The sequence below is a fragment of the Topomyia yanbarensis genome, chromosome 1 (assembly GCF_030247195.1).
Source record: "Topomyia yanbarensis strain Yona2022 chromosome 1, ASM3024719v1, whole genome shotgun sequence".
NCBI classification, from domain to species: Eukaryota; Metazoa; Arthropoda; class Insecta; order Diptera; family Culicidae; genus Topomyia; species Topomyia yanbarensis.
In genome coordinates, this window is record NC_080670.1 from 119,806,620 (window position 1) to 119,831,917 (window position 25,298).

Genomic DNA, 25,298 nt, shown 5'->3' on the forward strand with positions numbered 1-25,298 from the left:
CTTTCCGCATAAGAATCACTTAAAAAGTTCTCAACCGCAAAACTAGGCTGACTTGAACCTCTAGTATAAGAACCGGTTAAAATAAATAACACGTAGGCAGGGGCTTGCATATATTTTGACGTTCACGATTAAACAATACTTCTTTGTGAGAATGGGATATAATTTTGAGGTTTTGATACTGAAGTTTTTTTTATCCGACGTTTACAGAGGAGAGCCCCAGTTTGATTTTTATGCTCGAAAGAGAAAAAAAATCAAGCGATACCACGCGCAAGTATCGTTCAGAAAGTATCGATACCGATACTTTATGGCACATGGAAGTATCGATACAAAAATACTCGATACTTAGTAGAAAAGTATCGATACCGTCAGTATCGATACTAATATCGCCCATCCCTACAGTCAGCACCTTTGAACCTGCATATTGACTAAATTAATTGAATGATTTTGACACGAAATATTAACTACTGAAAACTACAAAAGTGCTCAAAAACGAGTTTTTTGAGAAAATCACAAAATCGCTTTTTTGAACAAAGAAATGAATATTGTTTTCGTTTTCAGCGATCCAAAATTAGTGCAAAAAATACTTTTTCTTGAAGCTTCATTTTTCTTGTAAACTAGTGAAATAGTTTCTCTTTGAGCGTTTTGGTGGAATGCTGAAAATGAAAATTTTGAAAATGCTGAATTTAAATGAAAATGAAAAGGCCCAAAGAAATGAAATATCTCTGAATTAATTCCTGCTATCGAGATTAACTTGCTTCTCTTATTCTTACACATAATCTTAGGTTTAGATCATTTCAACAAGTATATACCAAAGTTTTATAAATCTGTACTAATTGAGATTTGAACATGACTGAACAACATTGTTTTCGGTAATACTGATTCTTCTTGACGTTCAAATAATTACTCACGATAATTTACTTTATATTAGTGGGACGGAACTTTATTCCATTTACCATCTTAGTAAAATTGGTAGTAACAGAATAGTTTTTTTTTTTTACTTTTTTCAATATATTATATTAAATTCGCGTTTCCAATTTTCATTGTTCAAAAAAGAAACTATCCTTAAAAAGCTTTAGATTTTATTGCTGAATATCACATACATGCTTCCTTTACTTCTGCTCAGAAGTGTTCTGCGTAATATACGCCCTTTACTTCTGCTCAGAATTGTATAAACGGTAAAAAATGCAAACCCATTAGCCAGCATGGACTTTTATAGAATATGTGGTATTATATCCCTAACCCTCCGGAAGTCGCACTTATGGCCAACTGAACGAGCAGCCGCTGTTGCTCTAAGACGATTTCGCTAGATTTTCAGAGCAGTGTATAAAAACATGAATGTTTCTTTATTCGTTTAATTGTTAGTATTGAACCTCTAGAAAAGCCCAGTGCAATCACGATGGCCACACTGATCTTCTTTTGTTCTGAACAACCATCCGTTTCAACGATTTCAGTCTATCGGCAACTTTAATAGCATCTTTCTCGAAACCGCATTTTTCAAATTGCCGATAACTCAAAAACCATTCAACGAATTGACTTGATTTTTATGAGAACGCATAACATGTGTAGTCGATGAACTAAGGGAAAATGGAATACAAAATCTTCCTCGTTATTTTGAAGAATAGTGAACGAATTTTTTTTTTTCGGTTTTTCTTATGCCATTTTCCGAAATTCCAACTGTTCTATATTTTTTTGGTTCATCGTGTAACTACAAGTCTATGTTTTAAAAATCTTATTGAATTTCCTATTTCAGACAATTGTATCAAGAGCTATCATGTCCTCCGCGGCATTCCTTGACATGGAAATGGTTGAACGTCTTCTCTTCGAACGCTCGTATGTGTGGGTTTGCCTGACTGAAAATTTTTCATTCATAATTAATATATACATAAACCTTAACGAGAGGTCCATTGTCACCTTGCCATCAAAATCGTATAACAAAATTACTTTCAGTTTGAGCACTTCATAGTAGACGCACCTTAAAAGACAAGTTTTTTTTAAGACGCCGCACTTATAATTTGTTTACATATTTTAAAAAAAATATGAAAAACAATATATTTAATTTATGCAAAATTCCCAAGTGGGAAAAATTTTGGACAAGACCAATTTCTTTGTGCATGAGGGCACATGCCTTACATAAAGTATGGTTTTTTTTGTTTTAGTGTTTCGGATTCTTCTCGTCAGTAACTAGCACCATCTGGGTGTCCAGTTAGACTATGTATCTGAACTAGTACCCAAATTAGCACTAGTTAGACACTAAATTCCAAAAAGTCACACGTCTTGCGTGAACACTAAACCACTGGCTTATACCGAGTGATGTCTCGATAGTAAGCACAGAAGTTCTGTTTGCCGACGAGGAATATGAACCGAAACTGTCTTTTGGTATAATTACCAAACGCCTGGAATTATGCAAAATTCCCAAGTGGGAAAAATTTTGGACAAGACCAATTTCTTTGTGCATGAGGGCACATGCCTTACATGAAGTATAGTTTTTTTGTTTTAGTGTTTTGGATTCTCCTCGTGCGCAGAGTACTGTGTTGCCAGGTCCCAACTAATAGATTCCCTTCGGGCCCGAGGTAGATCACTCTATGTGCCAGTCCGGGACGTCCTGGCAAGCCGTGACCACCCCTATATTTTTCTTATCTATATCTTTTTGAAAACCATTGATGTCCAAGTTTAATACATTTTACCCTCTCTCATTCACAGTAGAATCTCACCAACCTATCCCTGTATCTACAATATGGCATTGCTTCACGAGTCTTCGGTGCATACTCTTCTTGATAACCGTCTATCCAGAACATCATGACATACCGCACATGCAGATGATATAGAGTGCCAATAATTATCCGAAATATCAACCCTCCCCTCGCCCCTGCGATTACAGGCTACACTACAACAAAGTGTGCATATCCGCCACAATGATCAATCAGCAAACGACGATGTCAATTACACAATATGTATCCCACTTCCTACCTTTTTCCTTTACTTACATAAGAGGGGAGCAAGCCGCCCCTAAATACGGCTTTCCCTTCCCCCACTAACATGTGACATGTAATATAAAAAAAAATGAATTATCGGCCTCGTTAAGCTACAGCATTTGGGCCTAAATAAATGTATTTTAAGATAAAAAAAAAAAGTTTTTTCAACATAATGGAAAACTGAACAACATTAACCGAGGCAGAGGGAGGGGTACTTTTTAGTTATGATGGAAGAGCAAGAGGGGATGGATGTCCTAAAATTGATTAGTTTAATTTATGGGCGGTAATAAATCGGCTATTTAATCAGTGTCCCGTGCTATGCGCACTCTTGGCCCGACCATGGGGCAAAAGTGCGCATTTGAGTATTCATAAGAAAATAATTATTTCTCGTATTACAAGCAAAACCAAGAGATATCTAGTATTACGTTTTGAAGATGTGTGATGAGAGTATTAATTTGTAATCATGGCGATTTTCTAGTGCTTTTCTACCAATAGTTATTTTACGAAAACTGTTAGGTGCGCTTTTTTTTCCCCACCTTACTCTATTGTGAGATTGTCTTTCGAAAAATTACAACACTGGAGATATAAAATAATCCTTATTATTAACTCACGACAATTTTATTAACGTTTGTGTGCGTCCAGTGGGATCACGGAGTGCCGAAAGTTTTTCAGTAGCACTTTAAAATTTTGTTTTTTTGAATCGTTTGATTTTTTTTTGGTAAATCATGTATCGGTTGAATAGCTGGGACCTTTTAGGAGGCATTCTGATCATGAGCACGGTCATCCATAATTTCAGAGAAAAAATATCGTCGTGCGGCATCTCTCACATACAATTGGGAAAGATGTCGCATCAAAATTGCGGGTGAGATGTCGCACTCGTGACGGAGGATACGTAGCTAAAATGTATTTTTTTTTCACCTCGGAATGCCATTAAATGAGCATTTGCGTCAGGTATAGGTTATTAATAAGGTATATCCACAAACTAACGGGCCTAACACAGTGACATATAGGAATATGAGTCAATTTATCTATATATTTAAACGGACGATATGTATCTAATATTGGTTACTTCGGTTTAAGTTTCAGGCACTAATTTTAGTAAACGCATTGATTTATAGTGATGTCAATCTTGAGATTAAGATGAAAATTTCAACGAATTGATGCTTTTTCAAAATGAACCTTTCAAGATCAAACCTAAGTTGTATAAATTCATTATTGGGAGAAACAACCAAAAACAGCTTTTAAGGACCCCCTACCACACATATATATATATATATATATATATATATATATATATATATATATATATATATATATATATATATATATATATATATATATATATATATATATATATATATATATATATATATATATATATATATATATATATATATATATATATATATATATATATATATATCGCTCGTACAAACACTTAAATAAATAGTACCCTTAATGAAGTTACTCCAACTTAACCGTTTCACAAGGTTGCAAAAGAAAAATATTTTTTAAATGTTGAATAAAAAATGTTTCTAGAAATGGTATTACCCCCTTAAGCAAAATGAAGGTGCTGGCCGATTTATAGGTGTAATCAAACTTCACAAAACTCAGCTGAAGATCCCTAATCACAAAAACATCAACGAGATTAAAAAATACTTTTGTTCACCATTTTTCAGTTTGTGACCAGGGTGCGGCGTCTCACCCGCACATGCGGCATCTCTCCCACAATGACCTTTTTTAAAAAAAATGTTAATGGACATTTGATGAATTTTTTCTCATAAAAAAACCATTTCACAGTATTTTAGAAACTTGTCGCAATAGATAAAAATGATTTCATCAAATATTGAATGGTTTAGTTTGATGGATCGATTTTAAGAAATGTGCTGCATCTCTCCCCAAATTACCCTACAATTTTCATCTTCAATCGCGTTTTTCTCATTTGCCAGTTTTGCAACATGGGACAATTGGGTGTAGAACGGCAGTATATGAATGGCCGCTTATTTGTCTTATTCACATTCATATAACGCTCAACACGCTCTGCTGCTCCAACATGTTAATGCGAGCTTCGAAATAATAATGCGTTTAGATTTTTGCATCAATACGAAGCCGATATAATCCACTTATCAATATTATTGCCGGGGTCTGAGTTCTTGGCCTACCAACTCGGTCTAACGCGGAGCGGATTCTTCGATTCCTTTTCTGAATGTAAACCCACGGGAGTAGATGCGACACTATGGCAGATCAAAAACACCAAACTTTTGCTGTCTGCAGTACACATAAAAACTAATTTTTGCTTGATCTAGTTATTATTTATTTAAACTATTTTACATAAACATTAAAATTTCCTTTTTTCCTCGTGGTAAAAAATGGTGTCCTATTCACGTCGATTGCCAAACTTGAATTTTCTTTTTCTTCTCCTCTTTCTGTTTATATTGGAGCGCCATGCCCAAAAGCGCGTGTTTGCAAAGCTGTTGCAGTAGGCTATGGTTTGCCACAACACACATCAAACATTTTCTTCAAGCAGACAGGATGTGGCATGAACATCCTCCGCCCGAAATATCCACATACTTAAGCTTCGTCGTCCGGTATCGGAAGCAAACTCAAACTGGATTGGGCGCTGCAGAATTCCTCCTCTGGTGCGCACGTCAACTAGGGTTCGTCGCGGTGCGGATGTGGACGGTAAATGGATTATCCGCACCGCAACCGCAAAAAAATAATAAAACCGCACCGCTTACCGCACCGCACTTTATTTACCACACCGCGCGGTATTGCGGTAAATTTTTTATATTTTTAAAAATAGTGTTGTTCATTTGCTAGGACCCATGCAAAACTGACTCAGACATCACTTCGTTAAAAGTTTAATAACTTCTTTTAACAAAGCCGGATTCACTAACAGTCTTCGACAAAGTTGTAGGCAATTAAATTATCTTTCTTATTTTCACTTACAGTGATAATACGATGCATACAGTGCCACCTAGCGGAGAAAACGCGAGTTAGTGGGTTTTCTCCATGTAAATTGTCGAAAAATCCCATACAAACTTCAGGTACGTTGGTCCGGTAGCTAGACTTGTCCGATTTGCTTCAAATTTGAAGCAAGTACTCCTGGTGGGACTAGGAATCGACACAGGGGTGGGCCGATTGCGTTTTCAAAAATTAATCTTTTTTTTGGGCACTCTAATGCACAGGGTATAAAAGAATTGTGAAAGTCAGTCTACTTTCTACTTCTGCCGCAGTCAGACGTACAATCGAGCCAAGTGAACAACAGGCCTCTCGATCTAGTGTGCATTGTCTCCAGAACAAAGGAAATATCGGATTATTCTTGTCATCATGAGTAAAGTTGACGAAAAAGCTCTACTCCGACCCAACGCAGCGGTCGTTGACTTTAAATTTTGTTTAAAACGACCGAGTTATAGTGAAGTGGAATACCTTCTGAAGGTAAAAATGCAACTTAGGCTTGCGGAAGTCTTGTACCTTCAGTATCATCATCTTCGCAATGTAGTGTTAATATCATTCAACACGTTAGCACAAGCCGAGCGTTTCGTTTTGAAGAACAACTTAAAACACGTGGTTGAAAGTGACAACGTTGGAATTAAGATTCCCGTATACATTGAGAATGATTATATAGATGTAAGGTTATATGACCTATCACCTCGTACCCCTCCTGAGCCAATTGCAAAATGCATGTCGCAATACGGAGAAGTAGAATCCGTTACACCTGATACTTGGAGAAACTTCTTCCCGGAACTACAATTATGCAAACTACGCTATGCACCCATGAGGGGCAAACTTCTACGTGCAAGTATTGTAATCAGGCAGCTCACCATGGACACCCTTGCGCGGAAGATGCAGAGAAAAATGCATCTCAACTAATTGCCAACTCATCCACGGCAAACCAACCTAAAACAGAGTTTTCAATACCAATGCCTGAACCACAAACGGTGGCCAAATTTGTGGCAGCAGTTCAGACCATAATGACAACCGCAAAAGAATTATCCAGCACCCCAAAAGCAACTGTAAGCAACTTCGGCAACGAATGCAGTAACAATGACGATGGATTTACACTGATCAAAAATAAGTGCAAGAAGCAAGGGAGAACATCTGATCCCGGACACCAAGCCAGCTTCGACCGGGACGTGAAAAACAAGAGAGAATTAAATGACTCCCCTGACGCTGTTTGCCAACAGACCTCGCGAAAAAAGGTCTCCGCTCGCAATAAAAAGTCGTGCGCACGAGATCCAATTAATTAATTGTTTGTATTTTTATTTTTACATGTATTGTAAACGTATAAAAGATCCACGGCTCCGTTAAGCTACCGCTATGAGCCGTGTTAAATAAACGAATTAAAAAAAAATTGTGAAAGTTGAGACTGGACAGATGACTTGTCAAAATCAGGTTTAGAATTCCAGCTCCGAGCAACTTTTAGGTACCATTTGGGTCCTAGAACAACTGCATAAATTCTTAGCTCGATCCCTGAAACTATATTTTTGCGCCCACGGTTTAAAGTTTACATGGGGTTTTGTATGGGAAAATTGACTTTCACAAAATAATTCCTCCAGGAGTCGCCCATTACTTCCTAAAAATAAAAATCTTCTCTTAATGCGTCTAAATCATTTTTCTATACTGCTTGGCCGCATCGCAAGAGTTTGGAAAGACAAATTGAGGCTTCTTTCGTACATAATAAGAGAAAATTAAAAATTTTGTAAATAGTTCGACCGTCAACAGCAGTGATGCAATGAAAAGTGAAATTTTCATCAATCTTCAGTGCATCAATCGGTTTTTGCTTAATAACTTTGTCCACAAGCATCAGATCGTTTCGCGATCTTCTACACTTTGTTTCCTTGGCAAATTTCCTATAAAAATCAGACATCTATTTATTTTAGGAGGTAACAGGCAGGGCCGCAGAAAGAAAATACGGGCCCGGGGGGTCCAACGTACGGGCCCCCACCACTGTGTATTGCCTGAGTGCAAAAAAGTCAATGTTTGAATTCCATTGGAGTTCACTGATATTTCGTATAGTACACTGAAATTTTATATTTATGTACCATTTTTTACTCTAGTATAAAAACGAAGAGTTTTTTATACTTTGGGAGTTTTTAATACCTCTTCGACAGTTTTAGTGACTTTGAAAAGCGCCATTTTTGTTAATAGTATTTATAAAAGTAAAGAAATGGTAAAATTAAGAATGTAGTAATTGCAAAAAAAAATATCTAAACGGCGATCAACGGCAAAGGATACAAAAACAATAGGAAAACTAAATGTTAAAAGAATGTACAAAAGAGCTAAAACCAAAAAAATCAACCAAATAAACAAATTAATGTCAATTGTCAAAAAATGTTTAAACGAGAAAAACCAAAACAAAACCTAAAAAAAATGATAAAGGAAAACAGGAAACTAGAAAAACATATTGCGAAAATTAAAAAAGTCGAACATTATTGAACAAATGGTGAAAATAATGAAAAATCGATAGAAAAGTAGGAAAAAAATTGAAAATGAAAAAAATTACTAAAAAGAATACAAACATTAGTATAAAAAGTGCATAAAACTGAAAAACTCGATAAATCGAGAATAATAAAATTTATTTAACATTAAAGACAAGACATATTTAAAGCAATTGAAAAAATAAATAAAATGTTAAGAATGTATAAAAGACAATAAAAAAAACGTTTTTGATCCACCTAACAGTGTGATGAGACATTTCTTATAACTCTTATCATATAATAATATCTCTTTGGATATTATATCGTTTGAGAACATTTAGAACTTGATGCTTCGCGATGTTTTTGATAACCCATACTACATGGGATAGTGGCAAGACTCAGAGAATCGCTCAAATCAGCATAGGACAACATCAGTGCTAGAAATCTCAAACCAAATCAATGGGAAAGCGAAAAAATCTACTTTTTCTAAAGGTGACTTCCCAGTAGTATCCTTGATTTGAATTATTATCGCTAATACTAATGCTAAAGAACAAATAAAAACCTCACGAAAACGAACCGTTTGGGAAAATCATCATCATTACTGGAATTTTCATTTTCACGAAACTTTTCGATAACCTTCCGTCACTTGCGTTAATGCAATGGGTGCACAGTGCTCTGAAAATCTAGCGAAATCGTCTTAGGGCACCAGCGGCTCTGTAAAGAATACTAAAAATTAATTTCTATTCCATAATTTTCAGTTCAGCAATTCGAGAGATCGTGTTCACCGCAAGCCATGAAAAATAGACTACGTTGTGAAGCGATGGTCACTGTTTATTAAAAATCACGGTTAAATAAAAAATAAAACTATTAAAAAATTTCAAATAGTTTATAATTTTCACAAACTTATTAGGAAAAATTGTTTAATAAGCTTTCGTAATATTGTGTAGGAAAAAAGCTGCAAATTTCAGTATTTTCTCTATCTGCAACATATAAACCCTTAAGTATACCAATTAATTGGTATACGAATTGGAATAGGTTCGCCAAATTTTGGAAGAAGTCTATAAAATAACCCCTTGAAAACTACCTAAAAATTGTTGTAGTTCGGTGCAATAAAAAAATCTCCAAAAAAGAAATGTACCTATTAATGTGAAACACAGCGAATAATACATACAATAAAGACCCATTTTTATCAGTCTCATGGTGTATTTTAGGCTAACAAAATGGGGACATTGACTAAATCGGGCAATTTTTTTTCTTTATAATAAACTGAAGCTGTTAAAATATTATTCTCGTCCCTTTATGTAGTCTGATAACTATTTCTGATTATGATGAACTTTTTATTTTCGTATATTTCGCATATCTTCATGATAAGGAAAACATGCTCAAGAAAGGATTTACTCGAATTCAGTCTTGTTCGTCTGCTAGAGCCCATCAAACATATGTTCATATTTGGCTGATAAAATCGGGGTTTCAATGTGTTATATTAGATATTTAGCATTCAAAGAAGTTTCTTTTGAACGAGTGTAGAACGACTTTGTTTCTACTTACTTGAAATCAGCGGCGTAGCCAGAAATTCAGTTTGGTGAAAATCGATCATACTGTCCAAACGGCATAATTCCGAAACCGTAATTTTTGAAGTTTTAAAATTATGCAGAATTAATTTTTCAGAAAATAGTAACAGAGTTCGTGTCTTTAGCGAATTTGTTGATACTTTATTGTAGTCATGAATATTAACCTGAGAAAATTCACCATAAATACTTCTTGGACGATATACCGTCAAAATTTTATCAAATGATGCGCTGTTTAACGTTTGTAAAACTCATAGAAGATACTAAACCTCCGAAATTGGCGGTTTCAAAATGATGCTTAAATTACTGTTTTTAAACATTTGACCTATACATATAATTGGTCATACAACAAAAATCAAATGCTCATCAAAATCGATCAGGACCTGCTGGAGTCGAATGGAAATCGTAATTTTTCATAAATATCTCTCTACATTCGGAAAGTGTTATCCTCGTTATTAATCATATTACGTTTTCGTCTCAACTCGACGCATTCCCAAAATAAAAACCTGTTTTAATCCACCTAGTGGTGCAATTGTGCTTGTCTCATTTGTCCAGACTACGATTACTGGTTATGTACAATGGTGGAAATGAATATTACATGTTCAGTACGATTTGCACATACATACAATGGATCGACAGCCACGATCTTGAGATGCTATGTGATACTGAAACATCGCTTGAAACCAGCGGCGGATCATAGAGAAAGATCCGGGAGGTCCAGGTCCTGCCGAAGATTTTCAACTTGTTAAGGAATTTTCAACTAGTTTTAATTTTAAAGTAGCAACCCCTCACTGCATACTCCCTCCGGGCCGGTATGATTGACGATTTTTGGAGTGATTGCATAACCTTTCTGTATGAGAAAGGCACAAATGTACCAAAGTCAAAAGAAGTCAATTTTTGTCAAACATCTCAATGTTTCATGCATTTTAAAATCATTTGGCATCAAAAATACAAATTTGATTTTGGAAATTTTTCATTTCAGTTTATATGGGAATTTGCTGTGTGATTGCACTCTTCAACTCGTAACTCCGGCACCGGAAGTCCAATCAATAAAAAATTCAATAGCAGCCGATGGGAAGGTTGTACCTTTCATTTGAGACTAACTTTGTGCAAATCGGTCCAGCCATCTCTGAGAAACAGAGGTAACATTTTTTTCTACATACACACATACACACACAGACATTTTTCGATCTCGACGAACTCAATCGATTGGCATATGACACTCGGCCCTCCGGGTCGGGATTAGATTGACGAATTTTAGAGTGAATGAGAAAGGCAAAAACATTTTTAGCAAATGTTGAAAGTTATGCATTTTTCTAGGTGAGCTGTTCTATGTTTCATAGACATTAAATCAATTTTAACTTCGCTTCCTATTAAATAAAAACCCTTATTACAGTACATTTCTACAAAAGCGAGCTCAATTTGAAAAGAAATCTGAGGATTATGATTGATTACAGAACTCTGGAATTTTCTATTGGAATGTTTTCAGGCAGGATTTTTATATTGATGCAATTAGACAACTGTGAAATCAAGACCAATAGATCAGTTACATATCAGGACCCCTTTCCGACAATTTATCAAAATTCCTCATGATGCTTACAACAACAGGTTATCAATCTACGGATCAGATAATTGTTATTGTAATATTGAATTAAATCAGTCAGCATCAATAAATTTTCAACTTCAATCCAATATTTTTTTTTGGTTGTGGAGGTGGGGGGGGGGGGGGGGGGGGTTGTATGGTGTTATACCCCAAAACCTTCTCTTGGCTACGCCGTTGCTTGGAGTTATTTATTTCGCTTTTCATTTTCCGATATGTTTCAGATCGAACCGATGGTTATAAGTTAGAAAAATTGCAGTCAGAAGGTTCGCACAAATGAACATTTTTGTACTGATAAGTTATCAAGCTCCTTCCAGACAACTTGGTAGTGTTCGGTGATTATTTCTAGCGGTTGTAGATAGTAAAATGAAATACAAAATTCGTTTTATCGAAATAATGTCTAGCTTATTTCAATGGATTATTACTATATTGAACAATAAATAGGCGACAAAAAGTAATCAACAAACAACAAGCCATAACTTTTAAAGTATTCAAAATAGATATTTAAAGTCTGTAGTAAAGTTATTCGCAAAAGTAAGAGCTACAAATTTGCTGAAGACATCTTTTCGATATAATCACTTCCAAGAAAATTTGTGAAAATATCTCACTCATAGGGGGATTAATCAGCAAAAGCACAATACCAAAAAAAGTGCATATTACCTCCATTAAATTCTCCGAAGATACTATTGACCTAAAATAAGCCGTTTTGGCGTTAATAATAGATTACATGTTTTTGGTCATATTTCTGGCAATGGGATGATAAAAATCTTTCGTCCGCATTTAATGTTAAATATCTTTTTTAATAATAGTCCAATTTCAACAATCTATAGCTTGTTCGAAAGGTATTCGTTAAAGCTGTCTAAAAACATATAAATTGTTAATCTATGTTGTCAATTTCGGCAGATAATTAAAAAAAACTGCAAAAAAAGGCCATTTTTACACATTCAAACATTCATATCTTGGAAACTAAACATCAGAATCAAAAACAAATTAATAGCGTTCATACTGTTTTTTAGTTCTTTCATTTAAAATTGGTTTGGATAAGATCGGTTCAGCCATTGCTGAGAAACACGAATGAGAATTTGTCCGTTACATACACACACACACAGACATTGTCCCAAATCGTCGAGCTGAGTCGATTGGTATACAGGGTGTTTGGTTCATGGTTAAGAATCTCTCGAAGGGTGATTGACTGTCATATTTGGAGAAAAAAATTGTTCTACACATACCATCAAATCTCAACCGTTACAGAGTTATTGAACTTTTTGTGTAAAAAACTTATTTGTATTAAAATACATCTAACTCAAAAAGTATACCTTGTATTTTCAATCTTTCAGTTCCATTCGAAAGGTGAGAACATTTCCTATTGAATGGTGTTCTCATATCTTTCAGTTAATTAGTTTTAATTACGTTTTAGTTGTAAAGTGGCTAAAAGCTAGTGTTTTGAGGAGGTTTTGGTTAATTTACTCAAAATAATGAATTATGATTATAGTAATATCTATTATCCAAAAGTTGGGTTTTAGGACGATTCAATATTTGTTCTTCAACATCATATTCCTATCTCTTCTCATTTCTTTGTAGTTCCATTACTAAACTTTCCTGTGATCGACTTGAAAGTGTTTAAAAGAATCTAATCTGAAAATAGGCTTTATATCGTTATTTTCAAGGTTTCATTGGAAAGTTGAGAAAATTTTCTATCGATGTATGTTCAAATATCTCTTAGTTAAAGATACTAAATGGCCTTTTACTAAGAAAACAGCTTACAATTAGCGTTTTTCGAGGAGTTTTGTAATTATTCTAATTATTAATCAACAAAATTTATCGTTACTATTTTTTCATTTGGTGCTCCTTAACATTCTCTATAACTTGTTAATTGACACTTTATCCATATCTCTTTTCATTTCGCTGCTATTTAATGGTTAACACAGCACGACCTCACCACAAATGTAGTCGGTACGAAATCATTATTTTTGCATATGAAACGATGTGATAAAAATGATTTTGCGTCGAAACAAAAAGAGATAATTGAGTAGAGTCAAAGAAAGAATTGTAGAACTTTCTGAGATGCATTATTTGTATGATAATAATGGTGATGCTTATTATTTACTATTTTAAGAAAATTAACGAAAATGCTAATAATAACACTAACTTCAAACTAATTTACTTCTAAAAGAATGGTAAATTCACTTAACTGAAAGGTATTAATGCATTTTTCAATGTAAAATTTTCCTGGCTTTCGAATGAAAAGAAAAAAAATACAACAAGTGCCATACTTTTTCAATTAGAGCTAGTATTAATTAGAATGAGACAAAAATATCCAAGTTTAATAACCAAAACACATGAAAACAAGAAAAGATAAATCTATCATGTCAAAGAACGAATTATGCAGCTCTTCAAGACTAACAATCTGGATTATTAAAATGATGAGGTTAACTATTAGGATTTTCAAGAAATAAACGAAAAATCGATTAAAATTGTTCTATTTTCAATAAATTACTTTGAAAAGGCTACTTAAACTCATTAGCTGAAACATGTGAGGGCATCACTCAATGCTAAATTTTCTCATCTTACCAGTGAACCAAAAAAAAATTGAAATACAAAGTATACTTTTTGAGTTAGAGGTATTTTAAGACAAATAAATTTTTTACACATAAAGTTCAATAACTCTGTAACGGTTGAGATTTGATGGTATGTGTAGAACAATTTTTTTCTCCAAATATGACAGTCTATCATCCCCGAGAGGTTCTTAACCATGAACCAAACACCCTGTATAAGACTCGGCCCCCGGGCCTCGGAAAAATTCTTGAAAGTTTGAGCGAATTCTATACATTTTTTTTATAAGAAATGTAAAACCATAAAGAAATTAAAAAAAATTGACTAACCAAATTTTTTTTGAAAAACGAAAATTGAAATGATGAAAAGACGAAAAAGTAAAGAAAATTGGAAGTATTGAACAAAAATGGAGCAAACAGACAAAATGGAAAACAAAAAATAGTAGAAAAAGCCACGAAAAAAATGAAAAAATGAATAGAATGGATATTATTTAAAGAATAGAAAAAGCACAAGATATGAAATTTGAAATAAATTGAAACAACGAACTAAATGTAAAATTAAGAAAAAGTGCGCATAGTGTCAAGAAAAGATAAATCAAATGTTTTACATTTCTTATAAAAGAAATGTATAGAATTCGCTCAAACTTTCAAGATTTTTTCCGAGGCCCGGAGGGCCGAGTCTTATATACCAATCGACTCAGCTCGACGATTTGGGACAATGTCTGTGTGTGTGTGTGTCTGTGTGTGTATGTAACGGACAAATTCTCATTCGTGTTTCTCAGCAATGGCTGAACTGATCTTATCCAAACCAATTTTAAATGAAAGAACTAAAAAACAGTATGAACGCTATTAATTTGTTTTTGATTCTGATGTTTAGTTTCCAAGATATGAATGTTTGAATGCGTAAAATGGCGTTTTTTGCAGTTTTTTTTAATTATCTGCCGAAATTAACAATATAGATTAACAATTTATTTAGACAGCTTTAACGAATACCTTTCGAACAAGCTATAGATTGTTAAAATCGGACTATTATCAAAAGAGATATTTAACATTAAATGCGGACGAAAGATTTTTATCATTTCCCATTGCCAGAAATATGATCAAAAACATGTAATCTATTTTTAACGCCAAAACGGCTTATTTTAGGTCAATAGTATCTTCGGAGAATTTAATGGAGGCAATATGCCCTTTCTTTTGGTACTGTGTTTTTTCTGATTAATCCCCCTATGAGTGAGATATTTTCACAAATTTTCTTGGAAGTGATTATATCGAAATGATGTCTTCAGCAAATTTGTAGCTCTTACTTTTGCGAATAACTTTACTGAAGACTTCAAATATCAGTTTTGAATACTTTAAAAGTTATGGCTTGTTGTTTGTGGATTACTCTTTGTCGCCTATTTATTGTTCAATATAGTAATAATCCATTGAAATAAGCTAAACATTATTTCGATAAAACGAATTTTGTATTCCATTTTACTATCTACAACCGCTAGAAATAATCACCGAACACTTCCAAGTTGTCTGGAAGGAACTTGATAACTTATCAATGCAAAAATGTTCATTTGTGCGAACCTTCTGACTGCAATTTTTCTAACTCATGACCATCGGATCGATCTGAAACATATCGGAAAATGAAAAGCGAAATAAATAACTCCAAGCAACGGCGTTGCCAAGAGAAGGTTTTGGGGTTTAACACCATACAACGCCACCCCCCCCCCTCCCACCACACCCACAAAAAAAATTGGATTGACGTTGAAAATTTATTGATGCAGACTGATTTAATTCAATATTACAATAACAATTATCTGATCCGTACATTGATATCCTGTTGTTGTAAACATCATGAGGACTTTTGATAAATTGTCGGAAAGGGGTCCTGATATGTAACTGATTTCACAGTTGTCTAATTGCATCAATATCAAAATCCTGCCTGAAAACATTCCAATAGAAAATTCCAGAGCTCTGTAATCAATCATAATCCTCAGATGTACTGTAATAAGGGTCTTTATTTAATAGGAAGCGAAGTTAAAATTGATTTAATGTCTATGAAACATAGAACAGCGCACCAAAAAAATGCATAACTTTCAACATTTGCTAAAAATGTTTTTGCCTTTCTCATTCACTCTAAACTTCGTCAATCTAATCCCGACCGGGAGGGCCGAGTGTCATATGCCAATCGACTCAGTTCGTCGAGATCGGAAAATGTCTGTGTGTGTATGTATGTGTGTATGTGGAAAAAAAATGTGACCTCTGTTAATCAGAGATGACTGGATCGATTTGCACAAAGTTAGTCTCAAATGAAAGGTACAACCTTTCCATCGGCTACAATTGATTTTTTTATTGATTGGACTTCCGGTTCCGGAGTTACGAGTTGAAGAGTGCAATCACACAGCAAATTCCCATATAAACTGAAATGAAAAATTTTCAAAATCAAAATTGTATTTTTGATGCCAAATGACTTTATAATTCATGAAACATCGAGATTTGACGTAAACTCGAAAAAAATAATGTTTGACAATCGAATAATGATAATGATCGTGGCTGTCGATCCATTGTACGTATGTGCAAATCGTACTGAGCATGTAATATTCATTTCCACCATTGTATTGAACATAACCAGCCATGGAATCGTAGTCTGGACAAATGAGAAAAGCACAATTGCACCACTAGGTGAATTAAAACAGGTTTTTATTTTGGGAATGCGTCGAGTTGAGACGAAAACGTAATATGATTAATAACAAGGATAACACTTTCCGAATGTAGAGAGAAATTTATGAAAAATGACGATTTCCATTCGACTCTAGCAGGTCCTGATCGATTTTGATGAGAATTTGATTTTTGTTGTATGACCAATTATATGTATAGGTCAAATGTTCAAAAACAGTAATTTAAGGTCAAGATAACATCATTTTGAAACCGCCAATTTCGGAGGTTTAGTATCTTCTATGAGTTTTACAAACGTTAAACAGCGCATCATTTGATAAAATAATTTTGGCGGTATATCGTCCAAGAAGTATTTATGGTGCATTTTCTCAGGCTAATATTTATGACTACAATAAAGTCTCAACAAATTCGCTAAAAACACGAACTCTGTTACTATTTTCTGAAAAATTTATTCTGCATAATTTTAAAACTTCAAAAATTACGGTTTCGGAATTATGCCGTTTGGACAGTAAGATTGATTTTCACCAAACCCCCACCAATTGTAAAATTGGTATTGTAAAAAAACGTAAGGGCGATACTTCAATGCTGATAGGTGGGACCGAAAAAGTAAACAATCGTCAAAGGGGCGATACTATCATTTTGTCAATTTCAATAGCAAACACTAATTTTAATTTAATAATTTTAAATACTTCATGAAGTTTTGTGTTTCGATCACTGAATCATGCAATCTAGGATGTAAAAAACACAATTGTTCTTAAATAGGAAATAAAACCAAGTATGGAACTAGAAAAACTAGAAAATGGAGAAAAAATAGGAGAAAGGTAAAAAATTAAACAAGACAAATGGGAATGAATTTGAATAAGTAAAATTGCTTTTGGAAATGAAAAAAAATATAAAAAAAGGAAATAGAGAAAGGCTGTGACAAGAATAAATGTAGTAAATAGACAAATCCTAAAAATGAGATGGAATGACAAAAGAAGCAAATAAAAAAGCAGGGTATTAAAATATAAAACAATAAGAAAAAAATAAAGAAAGCAGAATTTTCTCGAAAAATTGCGAATAAAATTAAATAACAGAGAAAAAACTATAAATTAAAGTAAGTGATAGTGATAGCAATAGAAAACAAAGAAAAAGTAAGGAACGTAAAAAAAGAATCTTGCAATTGTAGAAATACAAATACAATCCACAACTTGAAAAAATAGATCAATGAAATTTTATTAAAATAAAAAACATCCATTTGAGAATAAAAAATGGAAAAAATGAGAAACGTGGATTAAATTTCAAATAAGGGTTTTGGTTGGATTTTACGCTATGCTGGTGTTGGTTGTTAGCACACCTTAAAATATTTTACAAGAATGTTGTAACTGATTTCTAGAAAATAATTCAAAAATAAAAATAAAATCGTTACGTTCAGGAAGCGACGTTTAAAATCTCACGCTCACTCCTCCAAAACGAAAAGATTTTGTATGAGGATTAACCTTACTACATTAGTTAGCTAATCTTGCTAACTAGTTGAAGCGAGCATTTCGTAGTATAGGCTCTTGAATACAGCAGGCCGAAACAAAGCACACACAGAGAACACTAAAGGCACGAAAATAGACGCCACACTGTGATCACAAAAGCATGTTGGAGATATAGGATGGGAAAGGGAAAGGGAAAGAGAGGAGACTAGGACTAGGATATGAATGAAAAACGCATGTGTTAGTATAGGAACGAAAATAAAATGTGTAAAAAGCTCAAGTTAAACTTTGTTGGAAGCAATATAAATGTGTCCAGGAATGAAGCTTTCTCCGTTTTAGATGCACCCAGAATGCATTAGATTTGCCTTGTGTGAAATAGTCCCGTCTTAGTATATCGTGTCGAGTACATCGGACACGTTTTGAGTCAGCTAGATCGCTTCCCTTCCCGTATTAGAGATAAATAGAACCTTCCCTTGAAAGATCTCAGGCCGGGCAAACCTTCATCTGTGGGTGGTCTCTCAATTAGAGAGTGGCGCTTAAATCACCCACTTAACAGCGGGGAGCGGTTCGGCTGGCCAGATACATTGGTTGATTTAGTTTGGTAGCCGAGTTAAATTTTCTCTTCGAAATCAATCAAACACAATTTAGCAATTTAGTTGAACGTATGCTTCTTAGAATCATTGGCAGCTGCAGGATTGTGAACTGAGAGATCTTCTCTTCATGCTCCATGATATATAAAATTCAAAACAAAACTATTAACACTATACTCGTCACGAAAGGGGCTTGTTGTGTACGCAATTTGCTGTTATAATGAAAATGTTGATAAAAGGATTGTAAAACGTATTTATTTTTTCCATCCCTGGCCTCTTTGATAGGGGGAATTGGTAGTCGAAAATCGTCAAAAAAAACTACGTCATTTGAGTATGACTCCTTTACAAAAATGTTTCAGTATCATCTCTTATCTGAATATAATTTTATATATATTTTGTATCAATGAACGGCAAACCAAATATATTAAATTTTAAATCTAAATTTTTGGATTAATTTCGAATTCTTTTGGTTTATCAAGAGTTTTGATGACTCATTTGACCAATTGAGCTCTCAAATAGAGGTAGGGTTACCGCCTCTAGTGGTGCTTTGACCAGCAGAATTTTACTGAGCAGGGGATAGACTTCAAGAGACACATAGGTATGCGTTGAAATCAATTAGAATTTTTAATTAAAGTGATCACTCGACAGAATTTTGGAGCACTTCCATTGCTTTTTATTGTATAAAACGCTTAAAATCAAATAAATATGTATTGTTTTATTTCTTATGCAGCTCGTAGCACTAGGAGGCAAAATATCTTATTTTCTTCACATTTACCGTATAGTATAATGTTTTGGTAAAGCACTCCACCTTTCTGTGCCGTTCACATTTAGTTGTATGTATTTGCATTTGTTAACAGTTTTGTTGATTTAGTTGGATGTAGTGATTCCCTTTCTCAGATATTCACAAAGTATCCAAAAGCACCAACCACTCTCGCTGTGAAGGATAACTCGAGCAAGCTTTGCTCTGCTACTCAGTAAATAAACACGGGGTGTGAAATCAGACTTCAGTTTCTTTCGAGAATCTTTGTGAAGAACATTAATCTATTGAAGCGAAGGTTCATGGGGTAAAGTAAACCCAAATGGCACTTTTAAAATAATATTTGTCAACGCCAAGAGGGGCTCTCCTTAACAATTAGGGCCTGCACCCCGAGAATGATGTTTATGAGGACTGGGTGCTGGGCGATTTCTGGTAAAGAAAAGGGCAACGCAAAATTGCAAAATAATCCAATGGATTCTTCCGGGCGAATTCGGATTTACCTGAACGAAGACACGGAATTCGCCTCCAAAAACCGGTGTGCCAACCCTAAGTAGGGTTTTTTTCTTTCAATAATTACTTCCGATACTAATCCAGCGCTTTCGAAGATTGGAAATTCAATAAATCAAAAAAATCGATTTCAAATTGGCGAAATTTGAAGACAACCTCATGACTTCTAATCAAACCATTTAATTGTTTAACCCTTACAAGTCTGATTATATTTTTGTTTCGATTATAGACATTTTAACCTTAAGGTCATTCGCTTCTTCATTCAGGTTAGGAATTTTCCTATAACAAATCTCTTTGTTAATTTCGCTATGCCCGCTCGAGTCTGATCTTGTTTCGATGCGGGAATTAGGTTGGTATAACAGTTGATATCAAATATGCAGTAGTTTCGCTATTCTAGTTATCTCATACACTAGATATTGAATTTTTAATTGTATTCTCAAATAAATTTTTGTCGAAAAAGTATTTGTTAAAATTTTAGTTTCTGTTAAAAATTCGGGCCCTTTTCAAAACTCCGAGCCCGAGGGGAAACACCCCGGTCCCCCCTCTCTCGGCGGCCCTGGTTATAATACTTATCACTTGATATTGAAGCGTTATGAACGAAATGAAAAGGTGGCAATATAGTGGCAATCCTTTATAAGGTTTAGGCTTAAATGAAAAAACCATTACTTGCAATCAACATTATTTTCTTTTTTCTCATCACAAAGACCATCTACAAAAGTTTTTTCAAGCAAAAAAAAATGGGCAATAGAAGGTTATATAGAAGATGCAAGAAAAATTCCATTGCCTGTGTAATATATGTGGAGACTCGTAAGTCGAACATAACTGCAAAATTTTGTTCCAATCGGGGATGGTCGAGTTTTATGGTCGACCGTTTGTTCGTGAAATCCCTCAAATGAAGATATGAGTTGAATCCTTGACATTTACGGTTTTACATCTTTGGGTTTTACCACCCGTTTCTTCGAGTTTATTCACCGGTACCTAAAGTTTCCTTTCATCCCTGCAAATGGCATTTATTTTAATTACTTGATTTACAAACTATTGCCTCACAATTCCAATTTTTATTTTTTTTTTCGATTCTTTTCAGATATGGACAACATAATCTTGCTGCAACTCTATATCAAAGCCTGTCGAATCGTGTTTCTCTAGAAAAGCTGCATTTTTATTTGACTGCCATGAGTCAGGTATCCAAAGCAGACTGTGTGCTAATTTATGGAGTTGCATATGCACACCTAGACGATTGCTCTTCTATTTCGATTAAAACGGATGTATTTCAATTGTCGCTATTAGATCGTATTGACAAGGGTATTAATTTATATTGTATGGCATTGTCGACGCTAATGGTAATATAGTATAATATACACGATCCGCTTCATTAAGTATTTTAATAACCATACTGAATATTACAATGAAAAAGCTGAAAAATGAAGAGTTTAGTATCACCTAAAAGTGTAAATTCTGGACAATGTTTCTAAAAATTTTCGCAAAACTAGTCCATTTGTTCATCTTCAAAGGAATATTGTCATGTTACTCACCCAATAGCGTTGAGCCGTTCGCCACAGGCCACACGAGAGCAACGAACCACGCAAATGAACAAAGGGTCTAGCCGGGTAAACATGAGAAATGTGTCCCCAAGCCAACATGGAATTATAATAAGCCATTTGAAGGAGCTTTTCTTAGAGAATATTTTTGAAAAGTTTTAACCCTTTAGCGGTCAAATTGGGTGGTTTTTTCGATTTTCGTTTTATTTTTTTTGCAAAAAACCCTTTCATAGGAAAAATCTGAAAAAAATCACGATTGTTACTTACGTTAAGAGGCATATTTTGATTTTTTTTCAGATTTTTCTGAAAATAATTGCATGTAAAAAAAATATGAGAAATTTTTGTAATTTTTGTTTCTTTACTTAAAATTTCATTACTAATATAAACTTTTCATCATTTAATTATTTGTTTTTCGATGTGTATTGTTAATTTTTTTCATATTTTTAAAAAATGTGGACGGGTATTATATTTGATCAAAACCAAATAATGGTAAGATATTCCCACTGCAATTCTATCCAACTACCATGCGTCTCCATAGAAATACTTCTTGAAGAAAGCGCACGGTAGTTAGTATTTTTTCCAGGCCATATCACCGGAAGCTTCCGGTTTTACCTACTGGTTTTGACATATTGTGAATAATACTTACGGCAAACTATCCATAGGCAATAAAAAAGTGTTTTTATTACGTGTAGTTTCTTTTTCTATCCAGAATACGACCTGTATTAGTACTCATTATTAGAGCTTTTTTTCATGATGAATATATGTTCCATTAAACATGAGGTACAGTTTGTTAGTGATTCCGAATATTTTTTGTCATAGTCGAAGTATGCTTCTAAACCAGTTCTTCCCGGGATAATGCTTAAAATTCAAAATTAGTTGGTAAGACATCTTTTTCGAACGCCTGAATCACATAATAACTAAATTCGGCTCTCGGTCCAGTCTGAGGTTTTTGAATATGACCATTTTTGAATTTTCAGTGCGTATTTTGAATAAAAATACAACAATGACTTGTATAACATTTCAAGATGAGTTTCTCATTGAAGCTACCACGTCACGGAGCTCAATAATATTTTCCCATTTCAAGCCAGTAAATGCCTGGAGACACTGATAGCGAATAATCACTTCCTGAATCCATTAGAGCAGTCCTAGTATTGATCGGTAAACAATTTAAAAAGTGTATCAAATCGTCCACTTCTAGAACTTTCATTTCAATGAATACGAAGGTTCCGGAGTTCATCTTCATATAACCGATTTTTAATTATATGATCCTTACAACCGGTTCAGTCATCACCGAAGGACCGATGCCACTTTATTTCTCGAGTATACTTTAATTCAGCACCACCGAAATTGTCGACAGTGGACAATATATTAAAAGAATCTTTGATTGGCCAACAGTGCATATCGAAGTTATTTGATATCGATGTCAAAATAGATGACTAACCTTCGAAATATAACGATTGTACTGGTTTATATGGGACATTTCATTTTTTATGACCAAAACGCAGATGTGAATGAAATTCAATAGCGATCAATGGGAGTATTGTATCTTTCATTTGAAAGTAAGTTCGTAAAAATCGGTCAAGAATTCGCTGAGAAATAAGTGTAATATTAGCTTAGGAGCTTGAGAGGCTCGAGGATGTTCGATTTACTATTATTCAATAGGATTTATTTGAAAATAAGTTAATCGGTTCAGCCATCTCTGTGAAATAAGACAAGGAAAGACAACAACAAACGCAAGTGGTCTGTTACACTGACGGTTCTCTGATGGAGGGACGTGCTGGTGCTGGTGTCTACTGTCGTGAAATGAGATTGGAACAATCTCACTCACTAGGTAGATACTATACTGTATTCCAATCAGAAATCTTTGCGATTATGTGCTGGATACAATCGGCCCTTCAACTGAGTTTGTCCGGCAGAGTTATAAACTTCTGCTTCGATAGTCAGGCTGCAATCAAGGCCCTTAGCTCAGATAAATCACGGTCCAAGCTAGTGATCGCATGCCGAACCCAAATCGAAGAACTAAGCATTTTCAACACTATCTACCTTGTCTGGGTGCCCGGACATTGCGGTATTACTGAAAATTAATGGGCTGACGAATTGGCCAAGGCAGGTTCAGCGATTGACTTTGTTGGTCCTGATCCCACGCTGCCAATTTCAACAAGGGATAAGGGAAAAAATACGGTCCTGGGCTTTGTCCGAGCACCGCAATTATTGAAGAAATCTACAAACGTGTCGCCAAACAAAGGCGTTTCTAGAAAAACCCTGCCCAATGATTTCGAAAAATCTCCTACATTTTTCGAAGCTCCACTGCGGCATGCTGACCAGGGCTTTATCCGGCCACTGCAAACTCAATCATCACATGGCAACTATCCAGCGGTAGCGCAATTGCGATTTCGAGTTTTGGGCCGTCCTTATATAGACGAAACCATGTTTGGACGACTGAAACTCAGAGACATACTAAAGTTTCTTATCCAATGTGGTAAAGATCTTTAGTCTTATTCGCAGGCAAGTTGAACTACTTGTGAGTTTAACTTACCTGTGCGTTAATTTTTGTTTTTGTGCTGTTATTTTTCCCACCCTTCCAATTCTCCTTCTCCACACCCCCTTGTCCTTTCCTTCCGCGCAGGAAATGATTAAAACACACGGCAAGGCACAAATCCCCGACTATATACGGGGAACGTGCCATTTAAGCCAATATATTCTGATTCCTAATGTTCGTAAAAATCGGTCAAGAATTCGTTGAGAAATAGGTGTAATATTAACTTAGGAGCTTGAGAGGTTCCCCCTGTAACTCCGGAACGAGGATGTTCGATTTACTATTATTCAATAGCATTTATTAGAAAATAAGTTAATCGGTTCAGCCATCTCTGTGAAATAAGTGTTAGTTTAGATGACACTGGCTTACCTACACATGGAATCTTTATTGGAAAAACTGATTGAAAAGCAAAACAATCGGGTTAAAATTGCTTTATCTGTGTAGTGAAATTGGCGGTCTTAATAGGCCCGTACGCTTATTTCGCACAAAAGTGGTCAGCGTCTTGAAAAAATGTGTGCGAAAATTACCGAACAGGATTGAGTGTGTAAACACGAAAAAACTCTCCCTCGTATTACACAGTTTCCGTTCTATCTTTGATACCCTCAAGACAGTAGCGTAGTAGCGGGGGGGGGGGGGGGTTGTGGTTTATGAAACCCCCCTCCCCCCCCCCCCGAAATATATTGGAGAATTTTGAAAAAAATCAATATGTTAAACAAAAATATGCCTAAAATTTTAAATGAATTAAGAGATTCATTTGCAAAAGTTATCTTGTGAACATATTTCCCTGTAGTGAAAATTGGCTGCAGACTCGACACCTACCTGACGGCACGTTGTGGAGGCTAGCTCAACCGCCGAGGACTATAACAAGTAGATCGCGGCGAAGCGAGGAGCTGGGAGCTTATTGGTTCACGAAACGGATATCGGTACCGAGAGAAATTTCGCCACATTCTGTAGTCCTTGACTGACGGCGAACATGGACTGGAGAGTGTGAGAGAAGTATCCCCATAGAGACCACCAGGCGATTCTGCAACACGAAGAAGGACGCAAGCTAAAGTGGAAGACGAAAGCCTTTAACGAAAACCTCTTTGTTGAGTTACTTCGGCGAACAACGGAATCAAGTACGTTGATGCGGCA

The 25,298-nt window shown here is 34.9% G+C and overlaps 1 protein-coding gene across 1 annotated transcript in view; it reads left to right on the top strand.

Moving 5' to 3' along the window:
• Positions 1 to 25,298, top strand: part of LOC131682388 (integrator complex subunit 7) — a 1,467,711-nt gene that overhangs the window by 920,916 nt on the left and 521,497 nt on the right. Inside the window, exon 9 of the mRNA XM_058963863.1 lies at positions 21,175 to 21,430. Within this exon, the coding sequence (XP_058819846.1) occupies positions 21,175 to 21,430 (256 nt within the window). The remainder of the gene's footprint in view (positions 1 to 21,174; positions 21,431 to 25,298) is intronic.